Below are 23723 nucleotides of genomic sequence, written 5' to 3' on the forward strand. Positions count from 1 at the left end.
CCATACCCAACCAGCTCCCACTCTTGGGGTGTGGGCAATGCTGTGGGTTCGGAGAAACTCTGACTTATGTCACAACACATCACCCCCCACCTCTCCTCCCCACAAGCGCATAACAGGAGGCCATTCAGCTCCTCAAGCCTGTTCCGCCATTGACTGAAATCGTGCCTTGCCCTGATCTGAACTCTATATACCAGTCATGGTTCTGTATCTAACACCCTTGCCTAACTAGGGTTGGGAGAGAGTTCCAGATTCCCACCACCCTTTGTGTGAAGAAACACTTCCTGACATCACTCCTGAACAGCCGGGCTCTAATTTTAATGTTTTGCCCCTTGTTCTGGACTCCCCCCACCAGAGGGAATAGTTTCCCTCTCTCTCTACACTGTAAATCCATTAATCCTCTTAAACACTTCAATTCTCCTTAATCTTCTAAATTCGAGGGACTACAGCCCAGCCTGTGCAACCTGTCCCCGGGATTTAACCCTTTTACCCCCGGTATCATCCTGGGGAATCTGCTCTGCTTCCCCCTCCGAGGCCGATAAAACCCCCGAGGGGTGGGGCCCGGAACTGGACACAGTGACTCCGGGGGGGGGGGGGGGGGGGGCGGCTGGCGGCTGACCAGAGCTTTATATAAACTGCAGCGTAACTTGCTCCCTGTGTATTCCATTCCCTTGAGATAAAGGCCCAAGTTCCATTCGTCGTCTTAATTATTTTTGTACCTGGCCATGAGTTTGTAGTGATCGCTGCACTTGGGCCCCAAATCACTCTGTTCCCCACAGTCCCTCGCTGCTCACCATTTACAACGTGCTCTAATCGATCTTCGGTCCAAGGTGGATGACCTCACACTGCCCCACATTGATCAGCCAAGTTTTCCCACTCAACTGAATCCATCAATGTCCCTTTGCAACCTGCTGCTCCCATCGACACTATTTACTGTGCCACCTGACTTAGTGCAAGAACACAAGAATTAGATCATGGCTGATTTTCTACCTCAGCTCTACTTTCCTGCACTGTCCCCATATCCCTTGGAGTCTAAAGCTATCAATCTCGGCCTTGAATATACTCAACAACTGAGCCTCCACAGCCCTCTGGGGCAGAGAATTCCAAAGATTCACAACCCCTTGGAAAACATTCCTCCTGATGTGTCTTAAATGGCCTTTCCCTTATCCGGAGACTGTGCCCCCCCGTTCTAGACTCCCCAGCCCGGGGCAAATAACCTCTCAGCATCTACTCTGTCAATCCCCCTCAGAATCTTATGTTCCAATGAGATCACCTCTCATTCTACTAAACTCAGGAGTGTAGGCCCGATCTATTCGATCTCCTCATTAGGACAATCCCCCCATCCCAGGAATCAATCTGGTGAACCTTCATTGCACCGCATCTAAGGCAAGTATATCCTTCCTCAGATAAAGAGACCAAAACTGTGCTCAGTACTTCAGGTGTGGTCTCACCAGGGCCCTGTACAGTTGTAGTAAGACTTCCTCACTCTTATACTCAACCCCCTTGCAATAAAAGCGCAATATGCCATTTGCCTTCCTTATTGCTTGCTGTGCCTGTGTGCTGTCTTTAAGTTTCCTGTAGGAGGGCATTCAAATCTCTGAACACCAACATTTAATAATTTCTCGCCATTTAAAAGATGTTTTTCTATTCTTCCATCAAAGTGAATAACCTCACATTATACTCCATCTGCCACCTCACTTAACCTGTCTCTATCCCATTGTAGCTTTAACAACTCGTTTAGCATCGTTTTGCTGTTCTTTATGTCCAGTAGTATAAGCCCTTGCTTTTAGTTTGATGCTATGCCTCACTTCCTTGTCGACCAAGGTTGTTTAATTCGGGGTATGTACAGGTTGGGATTAGTTCAAAAATAGTTTTATCCGTGAATAGTTCTGCCCAGTCAGCTTTACCTTGGTTCGTGACTCGGCCTTCTCCCTCGCACTGCAGGACAAGCTCATCTGCTGCTGGTATCCACTCCCACGGCCGATGATATGGGAGACCAGGGCATTCAGGAGCACGTGGCTGGGTGAGAGTCAATTTTGAAAAGCCTGCACTTGTAGGAGGGAGGTGCTTGGGGGGGGGGGCGGGTGTTGAGGGAGGGAGAGAGGGAAGAGGAGAGGGGTAGGTGCTGAGGGAGGGAAGGGCGGATGGAGGGGGTGTTGAGGGAGGGAGAGGGGGAAGAGGAGAGGAGTAGGTGCTGAGGGAAGAAAGGGCGGATGGAGGGAGAGATTGGATGGGGTTCAATCATTTCTACACGCCGGCCCGGTGAGCTCATGTCCCGAGAAGATGGTGAACTGTGCAATAGCACCAAACTTGAGACGGGCAGAGCAATTGTTTACTTGTTTATTCTGAAATGCAGGATCAACACAGCTCTCGCCCACAGTCCCTTGAACCTGCTGCATGATTCATCCAGATAAAACTTTATAATCCCTGAAAGTCCTTGTAGATAATTAGTGTGTGAAACTGCAAAACATGCAAACAGGTGAGAGACAGGGCTCCCAGGGCAGAGCCCAGTGCGGGAGAGTGTCCCGTCCCGTCCAACGTTCATAGCGCTCAACCCCAAAACACAACATTCACGGCTCCAGTGTATTTATACATTAGTTTATAAAATGACGACACATTTACTGGCTGCACGCCTGTTATTCAGAACACAACACAGGATAACCGAGGGGAACAGGCACAAGCAGTGAGAGCATGGTGGCGGAGGGAAGGGGAGACTGCCCGTGTCTGGGGAGGGATGGAAGGCAGACCCCCCCCCCTCCCCCACGCCTCCAGGGCCAGGCTGCCCTCTGCACTCAGCAGGGAGGAGTTCCCCCAGATGCGTTGTGTGCCAGACTCAGTCACAGGGAGCAGGGAGCCTGCGCGGGTGGGCGAGGAGTCCTGGGGGCAACCTGGGTTCCCCTCCACTGCACACATTCACCCACAGGCTGAGCTTCAGAATATTTCTATTCGTCCTTTATTGAAATGAACTACCCCATAAAAATAATAAATGTTTTTTTTAAATAAGTGCATTTTCTGCTCATCCAGGGGAAGGGCGTCAGTGCGGGAATAGATCTCTACAGAGTCCAGAACCAACCTCAAACACTCCCAGGGCACGGGTTAGATACAGAGTGAAGCTCAATGTTCCAGAGCTCCAGCCTCTAATGGGGCATGTTTCCATTCCCTCCGGCCTGTGTGAATGAGACCAGTCGGTCGGGCCGCGAGCTCCCGGGGCCAGGAGCTGGGGTAGTGAGCGAACTCTGCCGGGATCACTGGTACTGTCGGTCACAGAGTCAACATTCAGACGGAACTGGGAGAACTCCAATCAGACTCCCAGCCCTGACCCGAGCGAGACAGAGCCGGGTGGGTGAAAGTGAGAATACAAACACAGGCAGAATCACCTCACTCACTCTAAAATGGCCACATCCATTTTCAAATGCTTCATTTTAAGTTGGGAGCTGGAGCGGTGTGGGGCCGAGCGAGGCAACAGAGCAGCCCTGTGAAGGACGCAGGCAGAGGATGCAGCCTGGCGGGTCAGGCAGAGCTGGTGCTGGCCCCTCTCACACACTTATACAAACCATGGAGCCTTTCAATCCTTCCAGGGGAGAACAACAGACACACACAACTCAACAGCGATCTCATGCGGCCGCAGAGGGAGATTTCACACAGAGTGTTGGGACTGTGAGGGAGCTCGCAATGTGGGCTTAAACCCAGCCACTGCTCAACGCTCCAAAGAGAGGGTGATTTCAAAAGATTAAAAATGATCAAACTGCAGTCGGCCACTCACTCACTCTATTCACCCGGCACCGAGCCCATCAGTCAACCGTTCCCCAAAGTGCCAGCACCATCTAAACCCCCTCCCCTGAAGCTTCACCTTCACACTGAAAATACACCCATGGCCTCCCGACACGTGGGCTTCCACCGCCCCGAGGCAGCGGCACGGAATCCCTGCTCCCTGCGGAAAGCTGTGCCCAGTAGGAGCGCGTGGAGGAGTGATGTTAGATGGCCACCAGGACTCAGACCTGTGGAGAACGCAGACGTTTAAATCAGTGGGGCCGAGGGGAGCAGGAACTCTCAATGAACGAGGTTATACCAGTCCGAGCCCAGTGTGGTCTGTGGGCCAGCTCACAAGCCCCAATGCAGTGTTCTACATAAGTGCAATGATCTGGGGGGGGGGGTGGGGGTCCCGTTACATTGTAGCACAGAAAACACCCCCCCCTCAGTCTGGGGGGGCCCGTTACAGTGCAGCACAGAACACCCCCCCCTTAGTCTGGGGGGGGGGGTCCCATTACATTGTAGCACAGAAAACACCCCCCCTCAGTCTGGGGGGCCCGTTACAGTGCAGCACAGAACACCCCCCCCTTAGTCTGGGGGGGGGGGGGGTCCCGTTACATTGAAGCACAGAAACCCCCCCCCCCCCTCAGTCTGGGGGGGCCCGTTACAGTGCAGCACAGAAACCCCCCCCCCCATCTCTCAGTCTGAGGGTCCCATTACACAGTGCAGCACAGGACAGAACCTCTGCAGTCTGGGGGTCTCTGCCAGTGCGACCCCATCCTGTGCTGGTGCATCACAGAAATGTTGATAGACTAATGAAATGATTAACCTACCGCAGCGAGTGGTGAGCTGTGTGACCGAGCCCGGCTCCTGGGTCACTCACCCGCTGGCTCAGGGGCTGGGCAGAGTCAGCATTCAATGACTGACACAGGAGGCAGACACCCTGGGGAGGCCCCACATTCAACCTCAGGTTGAAAACAATGACCTTCATCAGCTCACCTCAAAGTTTAAACAAACAGACAGTTACATGATTCAGAAAAAATATGAGAATCATAGATCTCTGCAAGCGAGTCGGGGGGGGCGGGGGAGAGGAGAGAGAGAGAGAAAGAGAGACAGACACACACTCTTGGGGGCGGGGGGGGGGGAGGGGGAAAAAAGAGAGAGAGACGGAGGGGAGGGGTTAAGAGGAGAGAGAGAGAGGGGAGGGGTAAGAGATCGGACGGGGGTGGGGGGGGTTGTGTGTAAGAGATTGGACTTGGGGGGGGGGGGGGGTAAGAGGTCGGAGAGGTAGGACCGCCTGTCTCGCTCGCAGAGATCGACAGTTACAATTGTGTGCGACGGATGGCGTTCAGCTCAGCCTTACGTTGAAATACAGTCAGCACACAGCCTATACATTGCTCTCTGCACCCTCAGTGCCAGTGTTACTGACTGCCAGTGAAGGGTCAGCGACAATCTCCAGCACTGCGAGGGTGCACAGTGGACGTGTAGTGGAGTCAGTCAGTATATTAAAAAAAATCATCAGAATGGATGGTCGTAGTCCCAGTACCACAAACCTCGCAACGGAGCAGGTGGAAGGCGTCCAGGCGCCAGGGTGAGCACGCTACAATGGGCTCTACAACACGCAGGTACAGAGAGGGTGGGGGGCGCCGAGGGCCGGGGGCGTCTGGACGACGGACAGCACAGCTGACCGCTCGTGGGTGGATTGTGTTTGGCTAGTTCGCGGCTCCTGGTTGCTAGTTAGTTGTTGTCAGTTGAGGAGAGTGAGACATTCCTAAAGATCATGAAGTTATTTTCGGTAAGCAGCTCGGAAGTCTATCCGTTAACACTTCTACATCCTCTTCTTAAATTCCTGGTTTCCGTAACTGGACCCTTTTCCAATCTCCGTCACGCCAATCAGCCGGCGCACACAGAACGACGCTGTGGAAACAGGGACAGTAAATGGTAACATCAGGAGAGGGGAGGAATCACAGCACAGTGCTGAAACACGAATCCAAAATAAGAGACAGGCCGGGCTTGGTGCGAGTGGTTGGTGTTTAAACTCAGAATCGTGTGCATTAACCAGAGCTGTAGGCATTAACTCGCCACTGAATGGGTCCAGCGTTAACCTCAGACCCCCACATGTTAGAACGCCCCATAGAGCACAGGAGGAGGCCATTCAGGCCATCGTGCCTGTGCCGGCACTTTAAATCAGTCTCACTCCCCCCGCCCTTTCCCCACAGCCCTGCACATTTTTGCACTTCAAGTATTTCTCTAATTCCTATTTGAAAGTTACTATTGAATCTGTTTTCACCGCCCTTTCAGGCACCGCGTTCCCGATCACAACTCGCTGCATAGAAAAGCTTTTCCTCATGTGCCTCTGGAGTTGTGAATGGAACTGAACACTGTGCAGTCATCAGCGAACATCCCCACTTTTGACCTTATGATGGAGGGAAGGTCATTGATGAAGCAGCTGAAGATGGTTGGGCCGAGGTCACTGCCCTGAGGAACTCCTGCAGCGATGTCCTGGGGGTGTGATAACAGAAGAAATAGGAGCAGGATTAGGCCATACGGCCCCTCGAGCCTGCTCCGCCATTTAATACGATCATGGCTTATCTGATCATGGACTCAGCTCCATTTCCCTGCCCACTCTCCATAACCCCTTATTCCCTTATCGTTTAAGAAACTGTCTATTTCTGTCTTAAATTTATTCAATGTCCCAGCTTCCACGGCTCTCTGAAGCAGCAAATTCCACAGATTTACAACACTCAGAAGAAATTTCTCCTCATTTCAGTTTTAAATGGGTGGCCCCTTATTCTAAGATTATGCCTTCCAGTTCTAGTCTCCCCCATCAGTGGAAACATCCTCTCTGCATCCACCTTGTCAAGCTCCCTCATAATCTTATACGTTTCAATAAGATCACCTCTCATTCTTCTGAATTCCATTGAGTAGAGGCCCAACCTTTCCTCATAAGTCCAACCCCCTCATCTCTGGAAACAACCAAGTGAACCTTCTCTGAACTGCCTCCAAAGCAAGTATATCCTTTCGTAAATATGGAAACCAAAACTGCACGCAGTATTCCAGGTGTGGCCTCACCAATACCCTGTATAACTGTAGTAAGACTTCCCTTCTTTTATACTCCATCCCCTTTGCAATAAAGGCCAATGATTGACCTCCAACCACCACAATCATATTCCTTTGTGCTGGGTCTGACTCCAGCCAGTGGAGAGTTTTCCCTGATTCCCATTGACTTCATTTTTCCTTGGGCTCCTTGGTGCCACACTCTGTCAAATGCTGCCTTGATGTTGAGGGCAGTCACTCTCCCTTCACCTCTGGAATTCAGATCTTTTGTCCATGTTTGGACCAAGACTGTAATGAGGTCTGGAGCCGAGTGGTCCTGGTGGAACCCAAACTGAGCATCAGTGAGCAGGTTATTGGTGAGTAAGTGCCGCTTGATAACACTGTCGACAACACCTTCCATTACTTTGCTGATGATTGAGAGTAGACTGATGGGGCGGTAATTGGCCGGATTGGATTTGTCCTGCTTTTTATGGACAGGACATACCTGGGCAGTTTTCCACATTGTCGGATAGATGCCAGTGTTGTAGCTGTACTGGAACAGCTTGGCTAGAGGCATGGTTAGTTCTGGAGCACAAGTTTTCGCTCAACAGCAGGGATCCATAGCCATTTTTTGTATCCAGTGCGCTTAGCCATTTCTTGATGCAACATAACATAACATGAATTAGGAGCAGGAGCAGACCAAACGACCCCTCGAGCCTGCTCCATCATTCAATAAGATCATGGCTGATCTTCTACTTCAACTCCACTTTCCCATCAATTCTCCATATCCTTTGATTCCCTTAGTGCCCAAAAATCTATCTCTCTCAGTCTTGAATATACTGAGAGACTCAGCATTCACAGCCCTTTAGGGCAGAGAATTTCAAAGATTCACAGCCCTCTAAGTGAAGAAATTCCTCATCTCAGTCTTAAATGGCCTACCCCTTATCCTGAGACTGTGCCCCCTAGTTCTAGACTCTCCAGCCAGGGGTAACAGCCTCTCAGTTTCTCTCCTGTCAATCCCCCTCAAAATCTTATATGAGATCACACCTCGTTCTTCTAAACTCGAGAGCATAGGCCCAATCTATCATGTGGAGTGAATCGAATTGACCGAAGACTGGCTTCTGTGATCGCAGGAGGAGCCGATGTGGATCATCCACTTGGTACTTCTGGCTGAAGATGGTTGCAAACGCTTCAGCCTTGCCTTTTGCACTCACGTGCTGGGCTCCACCATCATTGAGGATGGGGATATTCATTGAGCCTCCTCCTCCCGTTAATTGTCCACCACCATTCACAACTGGATGTGGTAGGACTGCAGAGCTTTGATCTGAACGTTGATTATGGGATCGCTTAGCTCTGTCTATAGCAGGCTGCTTCCACTGTTTAGCATGCATGCAGTCCTGTGTTGCAGCTTCCCCAGGTTGGCACCTCATTTTTAGGTACACCTGGTGCTCTTCTACACTCCTCATTGAACCTGGGTTGGGCCCCTGGTTTGATGGTAATGGTAGAGTGAGGGATATGTCGGGCCATGAGGTTAAATATTGTGGTGGAATACAATTCTGCTGCTGCTGATGGCCCACAGTGCCTCATGGATGCCCAGTTTTGAGCTGCTGGATCAGTTCTGAATCTATCCCATTGAGCACGGTGGTAGTGCCACACAACATGACGGGAGGGTGTCCTCAGTGTGAAGACGGGACTTTGTCTCCACAATGACTGTGTGGTGGTCACTGCTACCAATGCTGTCATGGACAGATACATCTGCGACAGGTAGATTGGTGAGGACGAGGTCAAGTAGGGTTTTCCCTCGTGTTGGTTCTCTCACCACCTGCTGCAGGCCCAGTCTGGCAGCTATGTCCTTCAGGACTCGGCCAGCTCGGTCAGTAGTGGTGCTACTGAGCCACTCTTGGCAATGGACATTGAAGTCCCCCACCCAGAGTACATTCTGTGCCCTTGCTACCCTCAGTGCTTCTTCCAAGTGGTGTTCAACATGGAGGAGCACTGATTTATCAGCTGAGGGAGGGAGGTAGGTGGTAATCAGCAGGAGGTTTCCTTGCCCATGCTTGACCTGAATCCATGAGACTTCATGGGGTCCGGAGTCAATGTTGAGGACTCCCAGGGCCACTCCCTCCCGACTGTATACCCTGGTGGGTCTGTCCTGCCGGTGGGACAGGGAATACCCAGGGATGGTGATGAAGGAGTCTGGGACATTGGCTGAAAGTATGATTCTGTGAGTGTGACTATGTTCGGCTGTTGTTTGACCAGTCTGTGGGACAAGCTCTGCCAATTTTGGCACAAGTCCAACCGAAACATATTACTTCTCACTTGTCCTCATTGAATTTCAGCTGCCACGGATCCACCATTTCCACCAGCCTGTCTCTTGACATTGATTAGTATCTTCCCCACTGTTTACGACACTTCCAAGTTTCGAATCATCTGCAAATTTCAAAATGTTTCCCTGTATCCCCAGCCCCAGCTTCTCCAGTCTCTCCACATAACTGTAGTCCCTCATCCCTGGAACCAATCTAGTAAATCTCTCTTGCACCCTCTCCAAGGGCTGGATATATTTCCAGACATGTAGTGCCCAGAATTGGACACAACACTCCAGCTGGGGCCTAAACAGTGATTTATAAATGTTTAGTGTAACTTCTTTGTTTTTGTATTCAATGCCTCTATTAATAAAGCCAAGAATCTCGTATGCTTTAACAGCCTTCTCATCTTGTCCTGCCATCTTCAGAGATTTGTCGATAGGCCCCCCCCCCCCCCCCAACAGTAGCTACACTGTAGGACAGAGCGTAAATCAATAAATAATGGAGGCTTGAGAGAGATGTACTGCAATAATTGTAGGCGACTTTAATCTTCATATTGATTGGACAAATCAATTTGGCAAAGGTAGCCTTGAGGACGAGTTCATAGAGTGTATTTGGGATGGTTTCTTAGAACAATACATTGTGGAACCAACCAGGGAGCAGGCTATTTTAGATCTGGTAATGCATTATGAGACAGGATTAATTAATGATCTCATAATAAAGGATCCTCTAGGGAAGAGTGATCATAGCATGGTAGAATATCACATTCTGTTTGAGGGTGAGAAACTTCGGTCTGAAACTAGTGTCATAAACCTAAATAAAGGCAATTACAAAGGTATGAGGGCAGAGTTGGCTAAAGTGGGCTGGGAAAATAGTTTAATGGGTCAGAGAGTAGATAAGCATTTAAGGAAATATTTCATAATTATCAATAGAGATATATTCCAGTGAGAAAGAAAGACTACGAGAAGGATGAACCATCCGTGGCTTACTAAGGAAGTTAAGGATGGAATCAAATTGAAAGAAAAGGCATACAATGTGACAAAGATTAGTAGTAGGCTAAAAGATTGGGAACATTTTAGAAACCAACAAAGGATGATTAAAAAGAAATGTTTTAAAAAGAGGGAGAAACTAGATTACAAGAGTAAACTAGCAAGAAATATAAAAACAGAACGAGAGCTTTTACAAGTTATAAGGAAGTGTGCAGCTAAAGTAAATGTTGGGCCCTTAGAGGATGAGACTGGGGAATTAATAATGAGAAACAGGGAAATGGCAAAGACGGTGAACAAATATTTTGTATCGGTTTTCATGGTAGAAGACACTAAAAGCATCCCAATAATAGGAAAAAATCAGGGGGCAAAAGGGAAGTAATTAAAGCAATTATTAGAGGAAAAAGTACTAGGCAATTTATTGAATCCTGATGGTCTGCATCCCAGGGTCTTAAAAGAAGTGGCTGCAGAGATAGTGGATGCATTGGTTGTAATCTACCAAAATTCCCTGGGTTCTGGGGCGGTCCCAGCGGATTGGAAAACTGCAAATGTAACGCCCCTATTGAAAAAAAGGCAGACAGAAAGTACGAAACTATAGACCAGTTAGCCTAACATCTGACATTGGGAAAATGCTGGAGTCCATTATTAAGGAAGCAGTAGCGGGACATTTGGAAAAACATAATAAAACCATGCTGACTCTGTTTGACTGTATGAAAGGGAAATCATGTTTGACAAATTTGCTGGAGTTCTTTGAGGATGTAACGAGCAGGATGGATAAAGGGGAACCAGTGGACGTGGTGTATTTGGACTTCCAGAAGGCATTCGATAAGGTGCCACACTAAAAGGTAACTGCACAAGATAAGAGCTCACAGGATTGGGGGTAATATATTAGCATGGATAGACGATTGGCTAACTAACAGAAAACAGAGTCAGGATAAATGGGACATTTTCAGGTTGGCAAACTGTAACCAGTGGGGTGCCACAGGGATCAGTGCTGGGGCCTGAGCTATTGACACATCTATTACAATTTGCATCTCGGTGGTGGGAAAATTATTGTAAACAATTCTGAGGGACAGGATAAAGCTTGTGTCATCGCCACCCTTAGGAACCAAGGATGCACCCCATCCGGACCCGGACTTTTCCACTGAGCTCTGCCAACCCTGTAAATACCTCCTCTTACTTATATTTAACCAATTCAGTTTCTCTACTGTTGGCAGCATCCTCTTCTCTCATGAAGACAGATGCCAAATACTCATTTAGTACCTCAACCATGTCCCCTGCCTGCACAAGATCATCCCTCATTGGCCCCATCCTTACTGTGAGTACCCTTTTACTATTTATATATTTATAAAAGCCTTTAGTGATCCCCTTTTATATTAGCTGCTCATGTATCCTCATACTCTTTTCATTGCCTCTCATTTCAGGTGTCCGTTCTCCTTTGCACTTTCTATATTCTGCTTGGTCTAGTTCTGAATTATGAACCTGACATTAATCATAAGCCCTTCCCTTTCCCCCTCATGAGAATGTCTCGAGTGTGTACCCAAACTATATCTCCTCTTTGGAGGCCTCCCATTGCTCCTTTACTGTTTAACCTGCCAATCTGGGATTCCAATCCACCAGATTGTGGAACTGTACCCCAGATGCCCTTTCGCCTCCCCTGGTCTCAGCAACACTGACGGGGGAGTAGTGGGAAGGTGAGGAATTTAAACGGTACCTGCTCCGACAAACAGCAAGAACGAACAGATGAGGACAGGGGAACCGCTGGCAAACACTCCGAACATGAAGCTGAAGAGCGGAGTCAGGAGCGCGATCACCCAGAAGAGCCAGTTGAGGAAGGCCCAGGGTCGGCGGCGAGGCTGGATCCGCTGCCCGGGGAACGTACCGTCCTTGGCGTACTGCTCCTGGAGTGCGTCCTGTGGAAGCGGAGAAAAACACATTCTCGATCAATGGAGCTGGGCCTGGGGGTGGGGCGAGGTTTGGTGCCATTCCAGTCCCACACCGCGGGAGGTCAACCGCATTCCCAAGAAATGAGAAACGGAGAAATGATTTCAAGAGAGCACCACCTGACCACATTTCAGAGAAATAGGCAGCAGTTTAAAGGGTCAATGTACCTGCAACCCGTACCCCAGTGAGAGTCAGTGTGTGTGGGACCCATACCCCAGTGAGAGTCAGTGTGTGTGGGACCTGTATCCCAGTGAGTCAGTGTGTGTGGGACCCATACCCCAGTGAGAGTCAGTGTGTGTGGGACCTGTATCCCAGTGAGTCAGTGTGCGTGGGACCCGTACCCCAGTGAGAGTCAGTGTGTGTGTGGGACCCGTACCCCAGTGAGAGTCAGTGTGTGTGGGACCTGTATCCCAGTGAGTCAGTGTGTGTGGGACCCGTACCCCAGTGAGAGTCAGTGTGTGTGGGACCCGTACCCCAGTGAGAGTCAGTGTGTGTGGGACCTGTACCCCAGTGAGAGTCAGTGTGTGTGGGACCTGTATCCCAGTGAGTCAGTGTGTGTGGGACCTGTACCCCAGTGAGAGTCAGTGTGTGTGGGACCTGTACCCCAGTGAGAGTCAGTGTGTGTGGGACCCGTACCCCAGTGAGAGTCAGTGTGTGTGGGACCCGTACCCCAGTGAGAGTCGGTGTGTGTGGGACCCGTACCCCAGTGAGAGTCAGTGTGTGTGGGACCCGTACCCCAGTGAGAGTCAGTGTGTGTGGGACCCGTACCCCAGTGAGAGTCGGTGTGTGTGGGACCCGTACCCCAGTGAGAGTCAGTGTGTGTGGGACCTGTACCCCAATGAGTCAGTGCGTGTGGGACACGTACCCCAATGAGTCAGTGTGTGTGGGACCCGTACCCCAATGAGTCAGTGTGTGTGGGGGATCCGTACCCCAATGAGTCAGTGTGTGTGGGACCCGTACCCCAATGAAAGTCCTTTCAGGAGAAAAATTGAAGCAAATGAAAGCCTGGGTCACAGCCAGTACCCAACACGTCTCCCGAGCACGACCTTAATGGCAACTCGAGATCGGCATGGAACAAGACACCTCGCCCCAATCTGTGACTTGCCTTTTCCTGGTACAGTTTATGGAGCCACGTGGCACATTCCTTCTCATCTTCAGGAATATCTTCTACAGGAAACCTCCTGTCAAACAAACCACAATATCAGTCGGGTAGCTGCCTGGAAACTAGCTTGCCTGCCAGCGCCAATGGGTGAGGTCATTAACTGTGCATTTGAACTGTGGTACGCGCGCACTCACACACAGACACGCGCTGTATAAATGCAAGGGTGCACTGACTGATTCAGTCCGAGTCCCCCAGTGAGGGGCAGGCTGCACAAGGTTATTTTGTGGTATACCTGTATATCAATGACTTGTACTTAAATGTTGGGGGTATGATTAAGAAGTTTGAAGATGATACAAAAATTGGCTGTGTGGTTGATAATGAAGAAGAAAGCTGCGGACTGCAGGAAGATATCAATGTACTGGTCAGGTGCGCAGAACAGTGGCAAATGGAATTCAATCCAGATAAGTGAGAGGTAATGCATTTGGGGAGGGCTAACCCGGCAAGGGAATACACATTAAATAGCACGACACTGAAGTGCAGAAGAACAAAAGGACCTTGGAGTGCATGTCCACAGATCCCTGAAGGTAGCAGGCCAGGTAGATAAGGTGGTTAAGAAGGCATACAGAATACTTGCCTTTATTAGTCGAGGCATAGAATACAAGAGCAAGGAGATTATGCTTGAACTGTATAAAACACTGGTTAGGCCACAGCTGGAGTACTGCGTGCAGTTCTGGTCACCACATTACAGGAAAGATGTGATTGCACTGGAAAGGGTGCAGAGGAGATTTTCAAGAATGTTGCCTGGACTGGAGAATTTTGGCTATGAGGAAAGATTGGATAGGCTGGGTCGGTTTTCTTTGGAGGAGGCTGAGGGGAGACCTGATTGGAGGTGTATAAAATTATGAGGGGCCTGGATAGAGAGGACCCATTTCCCTTGGCAGAGGGGTCAACAACCAGGGGACATAGATTTAAAATAATTGGGGGGAGATTTAAAGGAGATACGAGGGAAAATTTCTTTACCCAGAGGCGGTGGGGGTCTGGAACTCAGTCTGAAAAGGGTGGTCGAGGCAGAAACCCTCACCACATTTAAAAAGTACTTGGATGTGCACTTGAAGTGCCGTAACCTACAGGCCTACGGACCGAGAGCTGGAAAGTGGGATTAGGCTGGGTAGCTCTTGGTCAGCCGGCCGGCGCGAACACAATGGGCTGACATGGCCTCCTTCCGTGCTGTAAATTTCTCTGATTCTATGATTGTATGAGAGGGGTGGCGATGCAAAGCATTCCCCTGACCTGCCTATTGCAGGTGGAGAGGTTGGATGGTGAAGTACCAGGTCTCAGAATAAGGGGTCGCCCATTTCAAATGGACATTAGGAGGAATTTCTTCTCTCAGAGGGTCGTGAATCTGTGGAATTCTCTGCCCCAGAGAGCTGTGGAGGCTGGGTCATTGAATATATTTAAGGTGGAGGTGGACAGATTTTTGAATGCTAAGGGAATCAAGGGTTATGGGGAGTGGGCAGGGAAGTGGATCCGAGTCCAGGATCAGATCAGCCATGACCTTATTGAATGGCGGAGTAGGCTCAAGGGGCCAAATGGCCTACTCCTGCTCCTATTTCTTGTGTTCTTCTATCTATCGGTGTACAACTGTGCTGCCCCTGGACCCAGTCGCGATCTCGGGTCCGACTGCAGAATGCAACATGGAAGCATGAAAATGGACAGTGAGGGAAGACTCACCCAGGACAAAAACAGCCGGTTCACTCACACACTTCCTCCCACTCCCAAGATCACAGAACGACACAGCACAGGAGGCGCCCACTCCAGTCATCGTGCCTGTGCCAGGTCTTTGAAAAGTGATCCAATTATTCCCAATTCCCCCTGGTCCTTCCCCACAGCTCTGCACATTTTTCCCCTTCAGTATTTCTCCAATTCCTTTGTGAAAGTTACTATTGAATCTGTTCCCACCGCCCTTTCAGGCAGCGCGTTCGCTGCGTTAAAAAAACATTTCTCTGCACCTCCCTCCCGTCACTCATCTGCAAAACAGAGTTAAGTTGGGAGATTCCAGCGAGGCGGAGATTGTGGTGCTGAGCGGACTGAAAGATGTGTGTTGTGACTCGCCGCCCGTTGCTCACCTGACGCACATGTCTGCATGGTACTGCTTGCCGTACAGTATACCCAGTAGTGTCGGGTTCTTGTTGTCTCGGAAGTTTAACGTCACGTCGTACACAGCAGTAACTGAAACACAAAAGCAGGGGTGTGATGGTGAGGCAGCAGGCAGGTTGCAGCAGGCGTCGGGGCTGGCCGGCAGAGCAAGGGTCGAAGCAGCGCGCAGACTGCAACGGCCCTTCAGCCGTGGGGACAGCGGTCTGGGCCAAGGGTCAGGGAGGGAGGGAGGGAGGGAGGGAGGGAGGGAGGGAGGGAGGGAGGGAGGAAGGGAGGGAGGGAGGGAGGGAGGGAGGGAGGGAGGGACCGGCTGCTGGAGATTTAGGGTCAGATTAGGGCTCCCGAGTTGGTAGTAATGGCGGTGGTGAGCGAGAACCAAACACCCTGAATGGAATCGAACCTCAGCCACTCAGCATTTCAGAGACGGCAAACGCAGTAAAATATCATCATCATAGGCAATCCCTCGTGTCGAGGGTGACTTGCTTCCACACCAAAAAAGGGACGAGTTCACAGGTGTTTCAATGAAGGACCCAATATTCCAGGTCCCGAACTACATCCTGAAGGGTGGAAGATGCTGGTGCGTGGATTTTTTTTAACGTTTGGTGGCCGTTGTACACCAGCCACCACACGGGCTTGACACGGGTCTTAGTCCAGTGGCAAGGATTATCCAAGACAACTGGAGACCAGCTCTGCTGCACGGACCTAGTGCGCACACATATCGCAGTGCGGGCTGGCCCGTGCTGCCCCTGGGCCCCTGGCCCCGTACTCACGCCCCTGTAAAATATACAGAGCCAGGGTCAAAGGCCGAGACACTAAAACCCCAGTCCAACTGTAAACTGCAAGTGCCTGACTTGCCGTTGAGGGGGTGAATGGCCTCTTCCCCCCAGGCAGCCTTGTGAGCGGGGCCGGGAGTGCGGGTGAAGGGAACGTTCTCCGATTGACGGCGTGTGGTGTTCCCCAGCGATGGGAGTTGGGAACTCAGCTTCTCACCGAGTTTATCGGAGCTGGATGCAGGGAGAGAGCCAGATATCCAGGTTTGCAGGTGACAATGAGTTAGGAGGCTCGGTGAGTGGTGGAGACAGGAGCAGGAGGTTAGTGTGACCAAGCTTTGGGGGCAGACACTGGGACCTGGCTAGCAGTGGCCACCTGGGCTCATGGATTCCGCAGCACACCAGCTTAGCAACCACCACAAACAATCCCACGCGGCCTGACAAACCGCGCCAGTGAAGGGCCCAGCTCACCTGTTCCCCTCAGATGCTCCATGGTCGTGGTGAAGCCTTTCGTCCTCGGTAACAGGTGATGTTTCAACTTCGGCAAACCCTTCGATTCTGCGACTTCCATACTGATACGGTGCTTCTTCTCCGTAAACCGTGTGCCCTCGCAGTACAACAGGAACTGAAAGAGGAAGAGTGTCTCGGGTAAAGGGTCTGCTCACAACTGACCTGTAATCAAGGTACCGACTCTCACTGGGGTACGGGCCACACACACTGACTCTCACTGGGGTACGGGTCCCACACACACTGACTCTCACTGGGGTACGGTCCCACACACACACTGACTCTCACTGGGGTACGGGTCCCACACACACTGACTCTCACTGGGGTACGGGTCCCACACACACTGACTCTCACTGGGGTACGGGCCACACACACTGACTCTCACTGGGGTACGGGTCCCACACACACTGACTCTCACTGGGGTACGGTCCCACACACACACTGACTCTCACTGGGGTACGGGTCCCACACACACTGACTCTCACTGGGGTACGGGTCCCACACACACTGACTCTCACTGGGGTACGGGTCCCACACACACTGACTCTCACTGGGGTACGGTCCCACACACACGCCGACTCTCACTGGGGTACGGGTCCCACACACACTGACTCTCACTGGGGTACGGGTCCCACACACACTGACTCTCACTGGGGTACGGGTCCCACACACACTGACTCTCACTGGGGTACGGTCCCACACACACTGACTCTCACTGGGGTACGGGTCCCACACACACTGACTCTCACTGGGGTACGGGCCCCACACACACCGACTCTCACTGGGATACGGGCCACACACACACCGACTCTCACTGGGGTACGGGTCCCACACACACTGACTCTCACTGGGGTACGGGTCCCACACACACTGACTCTCACTGGGGTACCGGTCCCACACACACTGACTCTCACTGGGGTACGGGCCCCACACACACTGACTCTCACTGGGGTACGGGCCCCACACACATTGACTCTCACTGGGGTACGGGCCCCACACACTGACTGATGTTCAGGCCCACTCAGAGATAGAATGATGGACATTTCCAGTATGGAATGAGGCCATTCCACAGCGGTGCTGGCTCTTTGCTAATCTTACTTCCCCGCTCTTGCCCTATAGGCATGTATCAAATCCGAAACTAATCGCACTGCCCTGGAGGGACAGCCATATATCCAAGTTTGCCAGGGACACAATAGGCGGCATTGTAAGCAGTGCAGATGGACTCATAAAATTACAAAGATATTAATAGATTAAGCAAATGGGAAAAGGGAAGAACCTAAAGAATAGGGTCAACTTGATCCAGAAACTGGCCGGGTCCACATGGGGAGCAGACGCTCAAACCCTCCCTGGTGTACTCTACAGCAGGGTACTGCTCTCCGGCATGGCTATCCAGTCCACATCAAATCCATTGATGCTCAGCTGAATTCTACTGCAAGTATTATCACGGGTACGCTTTTATTGACACCAACACCTTGGTTGCCCGTGCGTGTAAACATCGCACCACCACACCTATGCTGTGAATATGTAGTCTCCAGAGAATACAGGCGCTACACCAGCAAAGACATGCCGATCCAGACCAATATATGCAAGGCGATTTAGATAGGTTGAGTGAGTGGGCAAACGCATGGCAGATGCAGTATAACGTGGATAAATGTGAAGTTATCCACTTTGGTAGGAAAAACAAAGACAAAGTATTATTTAAATGGTGATAGCTTGGGAAGTGTTGATGTACAGAGGGACCTGGGTGTCCTTGTATATCAGTCATTGAAAGCAAACATGCAGGTGTAGCAAGCAGTTAGAAAGGCAAATGGTATGTTGGCCTTCATTGCAAGAGGATTTGAGTACAGGTGCAAGGATGTCTTACTACAGTTATACAGGGCCTTGGTGAGACCGCACCTGGAGTATTGTGTGCAGTTTTGGTCTCCTTCCCTAAGAAAGGATATACTTGCCATAGAGGGAGTGTAGCGAAGATTCACCAGACTGATTCCTGGGATGGCAGGACTGTCGTATGAGGAGACTAGGCCTGTATTCACGAGAGTTTAGAAGAAGGAGAGGGGATCTCATTGAAACGTATAAAATTCTGACTGGGTTGGATAGACTGGATGCGGGGAGGAGATTTCCCCTGGCTGGGAAGTCTAGAACAAGGGGTCACAGTCTCAGGATACGGGGTACGAAATTTAGAACTGAGATCAGGAGAAATTTTTCACTTCGAGGGTGTGAACCTGTGGAATTCTGTATCACAGAAGGCTGTGGAGGTCAAGTCACTGAATATATTTAAGAGGGAGATAGATCGATTTCTAGACACAAAAGGCATTAAGGGGTATAGGGAAAAAGCAGGAATATGGTGTTGAGATAGAGGATCAGCCATGATCATACTGAATGGCGGTGCAGGCTCGAGCAGCCGAATGGCCTACTACTGCTCCTGTTTCTTCTAAATCTAGAAGGCCATTTTGGACTGTCGCCCAAACCCTTCAGCGATCTCCCCTCAGCCTTGACCAATGGTGAAATGCTTGGAAGAACTGTGACATACAGAATGGATTCCTTATCGAGGAGCCCACAGTACAATTTGTAGGATCAAACCTTCCTCGCAAACTGTGGACAACCATCAACCGCCTCAGAACTGGCCATGGTCGATGCTGCCTCCTTCTCCATAGGTGGATAGACAGCTTCTTAACTGATAAGGGATTAAGGGGTTATGGGGAGCGGGCAGGGAAGTGGACCCGAATCCATGATCGGATCAACCATGATCGTATTAAATGGCGGAGCAGGTTCGAGGGGCCGTATGCCCTACTCCTATTTCTTATGTTCTTATGGAAGATTAAAGCATCCCCATCATGCGACTGTGGAGCTCCTAATCAGACCCTGGAGCACATCATTGAGCACTGCCCTCAGAGGGAATTCGCCTACAAGATATCCGCGCTGTTACACCGGAAGCTTTGGCCTGGATATAGATGTTTGATTTGCTACTACCGTACGGAAGGAGACGAAGAAGAACGGGCAAAAATCTGGCAAGTCATCCACTTTGGACTTAAAAAGAATAGATCAGACTAATTTCTAAAAGGCTAGAAACAGCGGAGGTCCAATCAATCACAAACAGTTTCCACTGCCCCGCGCTCTCCCCATAAGCCCGTATCTTCCTCCGCTTCAAATATGTAGCTAATTTCCCTTCAACAATCAATGCAATGGGCTCGGTCTCCACCATCTCTCCTCACGATAATTTTAAATTGATGTCTCTCAACACTGATTTCCCAACGAGAGGAAATATTATTTTCCTATTCACCATCAAAACTCAGCATAATTTTGTAAATCTCCATTAAATCTCCTTTTAACCTCTATCCAGTGGAAATAGCCCCAGTTCCTCATGTCTCTCCTCATAACTCTAGTTTTCAATCCTCGGCATCATCCCGGTGAATCTGTCCTGTATTCTCTCTTATGGCTCAACAATATAAGGATTAGGAGCAGGAGTAGGCCATTCGGCCCCTTGAGCCTGCTCCGCCATTCAGTATCATGGCTGATCTTCTACCTCAACTTCACTTTCTTGCCCGATCTCCATATCCTTTGATTCCACGAGTCCAAAAATCTATCGATCTCAGCCTTGAATGTACTCAACGTCTCAGCATCCACAGCCCACTGGAGTAGAGAATTCCAAAGATTCACAACCCTGAGTGAAGAAATTCCTCCTCATCTCAGTGCTAAATGGCCGACCCCTTATCCCGAGACTGTGCCCCCTGGTTCCAGACACTCCAGTCAGGGGAAACATCCTCTCAGCATCTACCCTGTCAATCCCCCTCAGAATATTGTACTTTTCAATGAGATCACCTCTCATTCTTCTAAACTCCAGAGAGTCCAGGCCCATTCTACACAATCTCAGCACAAGACCTATTTATAAAACCTGGACCCTGTGCCCCTATTTATAAAACCCATTATGCTGTGGTACTGTTTATGGTTTTATTCCCCTTCACCCGCATTTTTGGGGAGTCCTGCGGTGGTTCCCTGGGCGTCTGTTTATCTGCAGATATTGAGAGAGTCAGGGCTGTGCGTCTGATGCATTGTCCCTTGCTGTGTACTCACCCACATGTACTCTGGGTAGTCGCGCAGTGCCTGCAGCCCATTCACGACCGTGTCTCTGTCCTCATCCCAACGACGCTTACAGAAGACAATCTCCAGGAAATACCACGTCCACCCAATTAGAGGGACATAGAGCAGCTCCTGTTTCGCCAACACTTTGGAGCTCTGTAAACACAAGGGCAATAACCAGCAAATACAACACAGGCCACACCTGATCAGCACCACACAACCGAAACACTGGGAACCCGCGGACAAACCAACATCCACACACCCCCTGAACCCGACCTCACCGAGACCCTCGATCCACTGACACCATCGCCCCCCCCCCCCCCCCCACACTCGCCCCGACACCGCCCGGCCTCCCCCTCGCTCCAACCGCTCCCTCGGTCCACTGACTCACGAGCCGCCTGCGGTCCATGCATTGCCTAGCCTTTGACCCAACTTAAGGAACACAGGAACAGGAGGCGGCCACTCAGCCCCGCAAGCCTGTTCCACCATTCAATGAGATCATGGCTGCCATTTGTGGATGTCTTTCAGCACATCGTTATATTAACCCCCCCCCCAAATCTGGAAATCCTGGCACAGCACATCAGTATTTACTGAGAACAACACCCTGAACACTGCAAGAACAACACAGTGAGGACACACACACAGCAGCCAGAACTGGGAGCTGGAGGAGTGGCACCAGCACCAACAGGCCCCAAGCCAAACACTCCCTGCAGAAAGAGATGGGAAGGAGGAATCACATTAAAAAGGAGCATGGGTGGGAGTCGCATCGTCCGGCAGGGTTTGAAAATACGAGAGGTAAAAGGTTAACGTTACTGACCCCGAGGATGCCGTATCTCTCACACATGGTCCAACCACAGAGGAAGTCAATCTCATAATTGTGATTTAAGATGACAATGACATGCTCCTTGCCAAATTTGTCCACAGTGGCTTGTTCAGTGAACAACGTACATTCCGTGCCGGACCACCATTCCAGCAGCATTACTAGCTCTAGAGACACAGACAGAGAGGGAATAGGGGCAGATTAACAAGTGCATCGGCAGCAGAAACACAACGCCACCACCCACACTGGCCGAGCTGGTCACAGACAATTAATGCCCGCAAACTCCCACCGGTCATAGCCACATGGGCAAAGGCTTTTCACTACTTTACAGGGGGAAAATGCGGAGAATTGTGTGAAATGTTGCTCAAGGCCAACAGGCAACCTGCCCTCCCGAGAAACTCTCTCCTGTTCACGGAGTACAAAGAAAGAAAACTAACCCCAACTGCCACCAGACAGCCCTCGCAGGTTAGATACAGAGTAAAGCTCCCTCTACATTGTCCCATCAAACACTCCCAGGGCTGGTAAAGCACAGGGTTAGATACAGAGTAAAGCTCCCTCTACATTGTCCCATCAAACACTCCCAGGGCTGGTAAAGCACAGGGTTAGATACAGAGTAAAGCTCCCTCTACATTGTCCCATCAAACACTCCCAGGGCAGGTAAAGCACAGGGTTAGATACAGAGTAAAGCTCCCTCTACATTGTCCCATCAAACACTCCCAGGGCTGGTAAAGCACAGGGTTAGATACAGAGTAAAGCTCCCTCTACATTGTCCCATCAAACACTCCCAGGGCAGGTACAGCACGGGGTTAGATACAGAGTAAAGCTCCCTCTACACTGTCCCCATCAAACACTCCCAGGGCTGGTACAGCACGGGGTTAGATACAGAGTAAAACTCCCTCTACACTGTCCCATCAAACACTCCCAGGGCTGGTACAGCACGGGGTTAGATACAGAGTAAAGCTCCCTCTACACTGTCCCATCAAACACTCCCAGAGCAGGTACAGCACAAGGTTAGATACAGAGTAAAGCTCCCTCTACACTGTCCCATCAAACACTCCCAGGGCAGGTACAGCACGGGGTTAGATACAGAGTAAAGCTCCCTCTACACTGTCCCATCAAACACTCCCAGGGCAGGTACAGCACGGGGTTAGATACAGAGTAAAACTCCCTCTACACTGTCCCATCAAACACTCCCAGGGCAGGTACAGCACGGGTTAGATACAGAGTAAAGCACCCCACAGTGTATGCTATACCTCAGTCCCCACATCAGAACCATTCCCAATTTGGGCCATATTATAGGTGAGCTGGTGTTGTTGGTCGAGGGCAATGATGAAACATGGCGAGAATATGGGAATCTCATTAACAGGATGATTACAGCCAGAGAATCAGCGTGGGCTGGATTCACAGCCTGCTCGATGACTAGCTCCCCAGGTCATCTCCCAATCCCGTCAACAATTGGGACTGTCCATTGAGCACAGCAGCCCAGGAGCAGAAGCAACAATGAATACTCACGGCTCCACAGCGAGTAGGCGAGCCGACAGTTGAGATGCCGATAGATCTGCTTGTTGATGGGCCAGATGGGGAGCGTGCACAGCTGGATGAAGTTGATGAAGAAGCCACTGATGACGAACACGAAGCCGAGTAAAAGGTGGATGACGAACTGAGTCTTCAGGTAGGCGATCACACTCATGGTTTAATCAGAAACGTTTACAGGGCCCGTCGCTCAGAATAACTGTCCTGGAACAGAGAGAGAACAAACCAGCAATTTAACTCACCCTGCAGAGCACAACTGTACATCCTCACAGCACAGGCCATTCGGCCCATCCTTCCTGTGCTGGCTCTTTGGTAGAGCTATCCAATTAGTCCCACTCCCCCTGCTCTTTTCCCACAGCCCAGCAAATGTTTCCTTTTCAACTATTTATCCAATTCCCTTTGGAAAGTTACTACTGAATCTGCTTCCACCGCCCTTCCAGATCACAGCAACTCGCTGCGGAAAAACATTCCCCTCCTCTCCCCCCTCTGGTTCTTCTGCCAATTATCTTAAATCTGTGTCCTCTGGTTACCGACCCTCCTGCCCCTGGAAACGGTTTCAAAACGAGGAGCAGCACGAGGTGGAGGCAGAGGAGAGTGTAGGGGAAGGTCAGGGTCAATGAGGGGAGCAGACTGAGGTATGTGAGGAAGAGGAGGGGAAGACCAGTGATCGGGAGAGATGTGGGTGAAAATCACTGCAGAAGGGACAATGCGGAGACTTCTACTACATTGCTCACTGGGGCA

The 23723-nt window shown here is 50.6% G+C and overlaps 1 protein-coding gene across 1 annotated transcript in view; it reads right to left on the reverse strand.

The window, feature by feature from the left end:
• Positions 1-2323: 2323 nt before the first annotated feature.
• Positions 2324-23723, reverse strand: part of agpat3 (1-acylglycerol-3-phosphate O-acyltransferase 3) — a 58239-nt gene continuing 36839 nt past the window's right edge. The window contains exons 2-9 of the mRNA XM_070873103.1: positions 22962-23186; positions 21447-21616; positions 20624-20785; positions 16517-16670; positions 15245-15347; positions 13122-13197; positions 11787-11985; positions 2324-5664 (exon numbers count right to left, since the gene is read on the reverse strand). Coding sequence (XP_070729204.1) covers positions 5576-5664; positions 11787-11985; positions 13122-13197; positions 15245-15347; positions 16517-16670; positions 20624-20785; positions 21447-21616; positions 22962-23139 — 1131 coding nt within the window. The 5' untranslated portion in view covers positions 23140-23186 and the 3' untranslated portion in view covers positions 2324-5575. The remainder of the gene's footprint in view (positions 5665-11786; positions 11986-13121; positions 13198-15244; positions 15348-16516; positions 16671-20623; positions 20786-21446; positions 21617-22961; positions 23187-23723) is intronic.

The sequence above is a fragment of the Pristiophorus japonicus genome, unplaced genomic scaffold (assembly GCF_044704955.1).
Source record: "Pristiophorus japonicus isolate sPriJap1 unplaced genomic scaffold, sPriJap1.hap1 HAP1_SCAFFOLD_417, whole genome shotgun sequence".
Taxonomy (NCBI): domain Eukaryota; kingdom Metazoa; phylum Chordata; class Chondrichthyes; family Pristiophoridae; genus Pristiophorus; species Pristiophorus japonicus.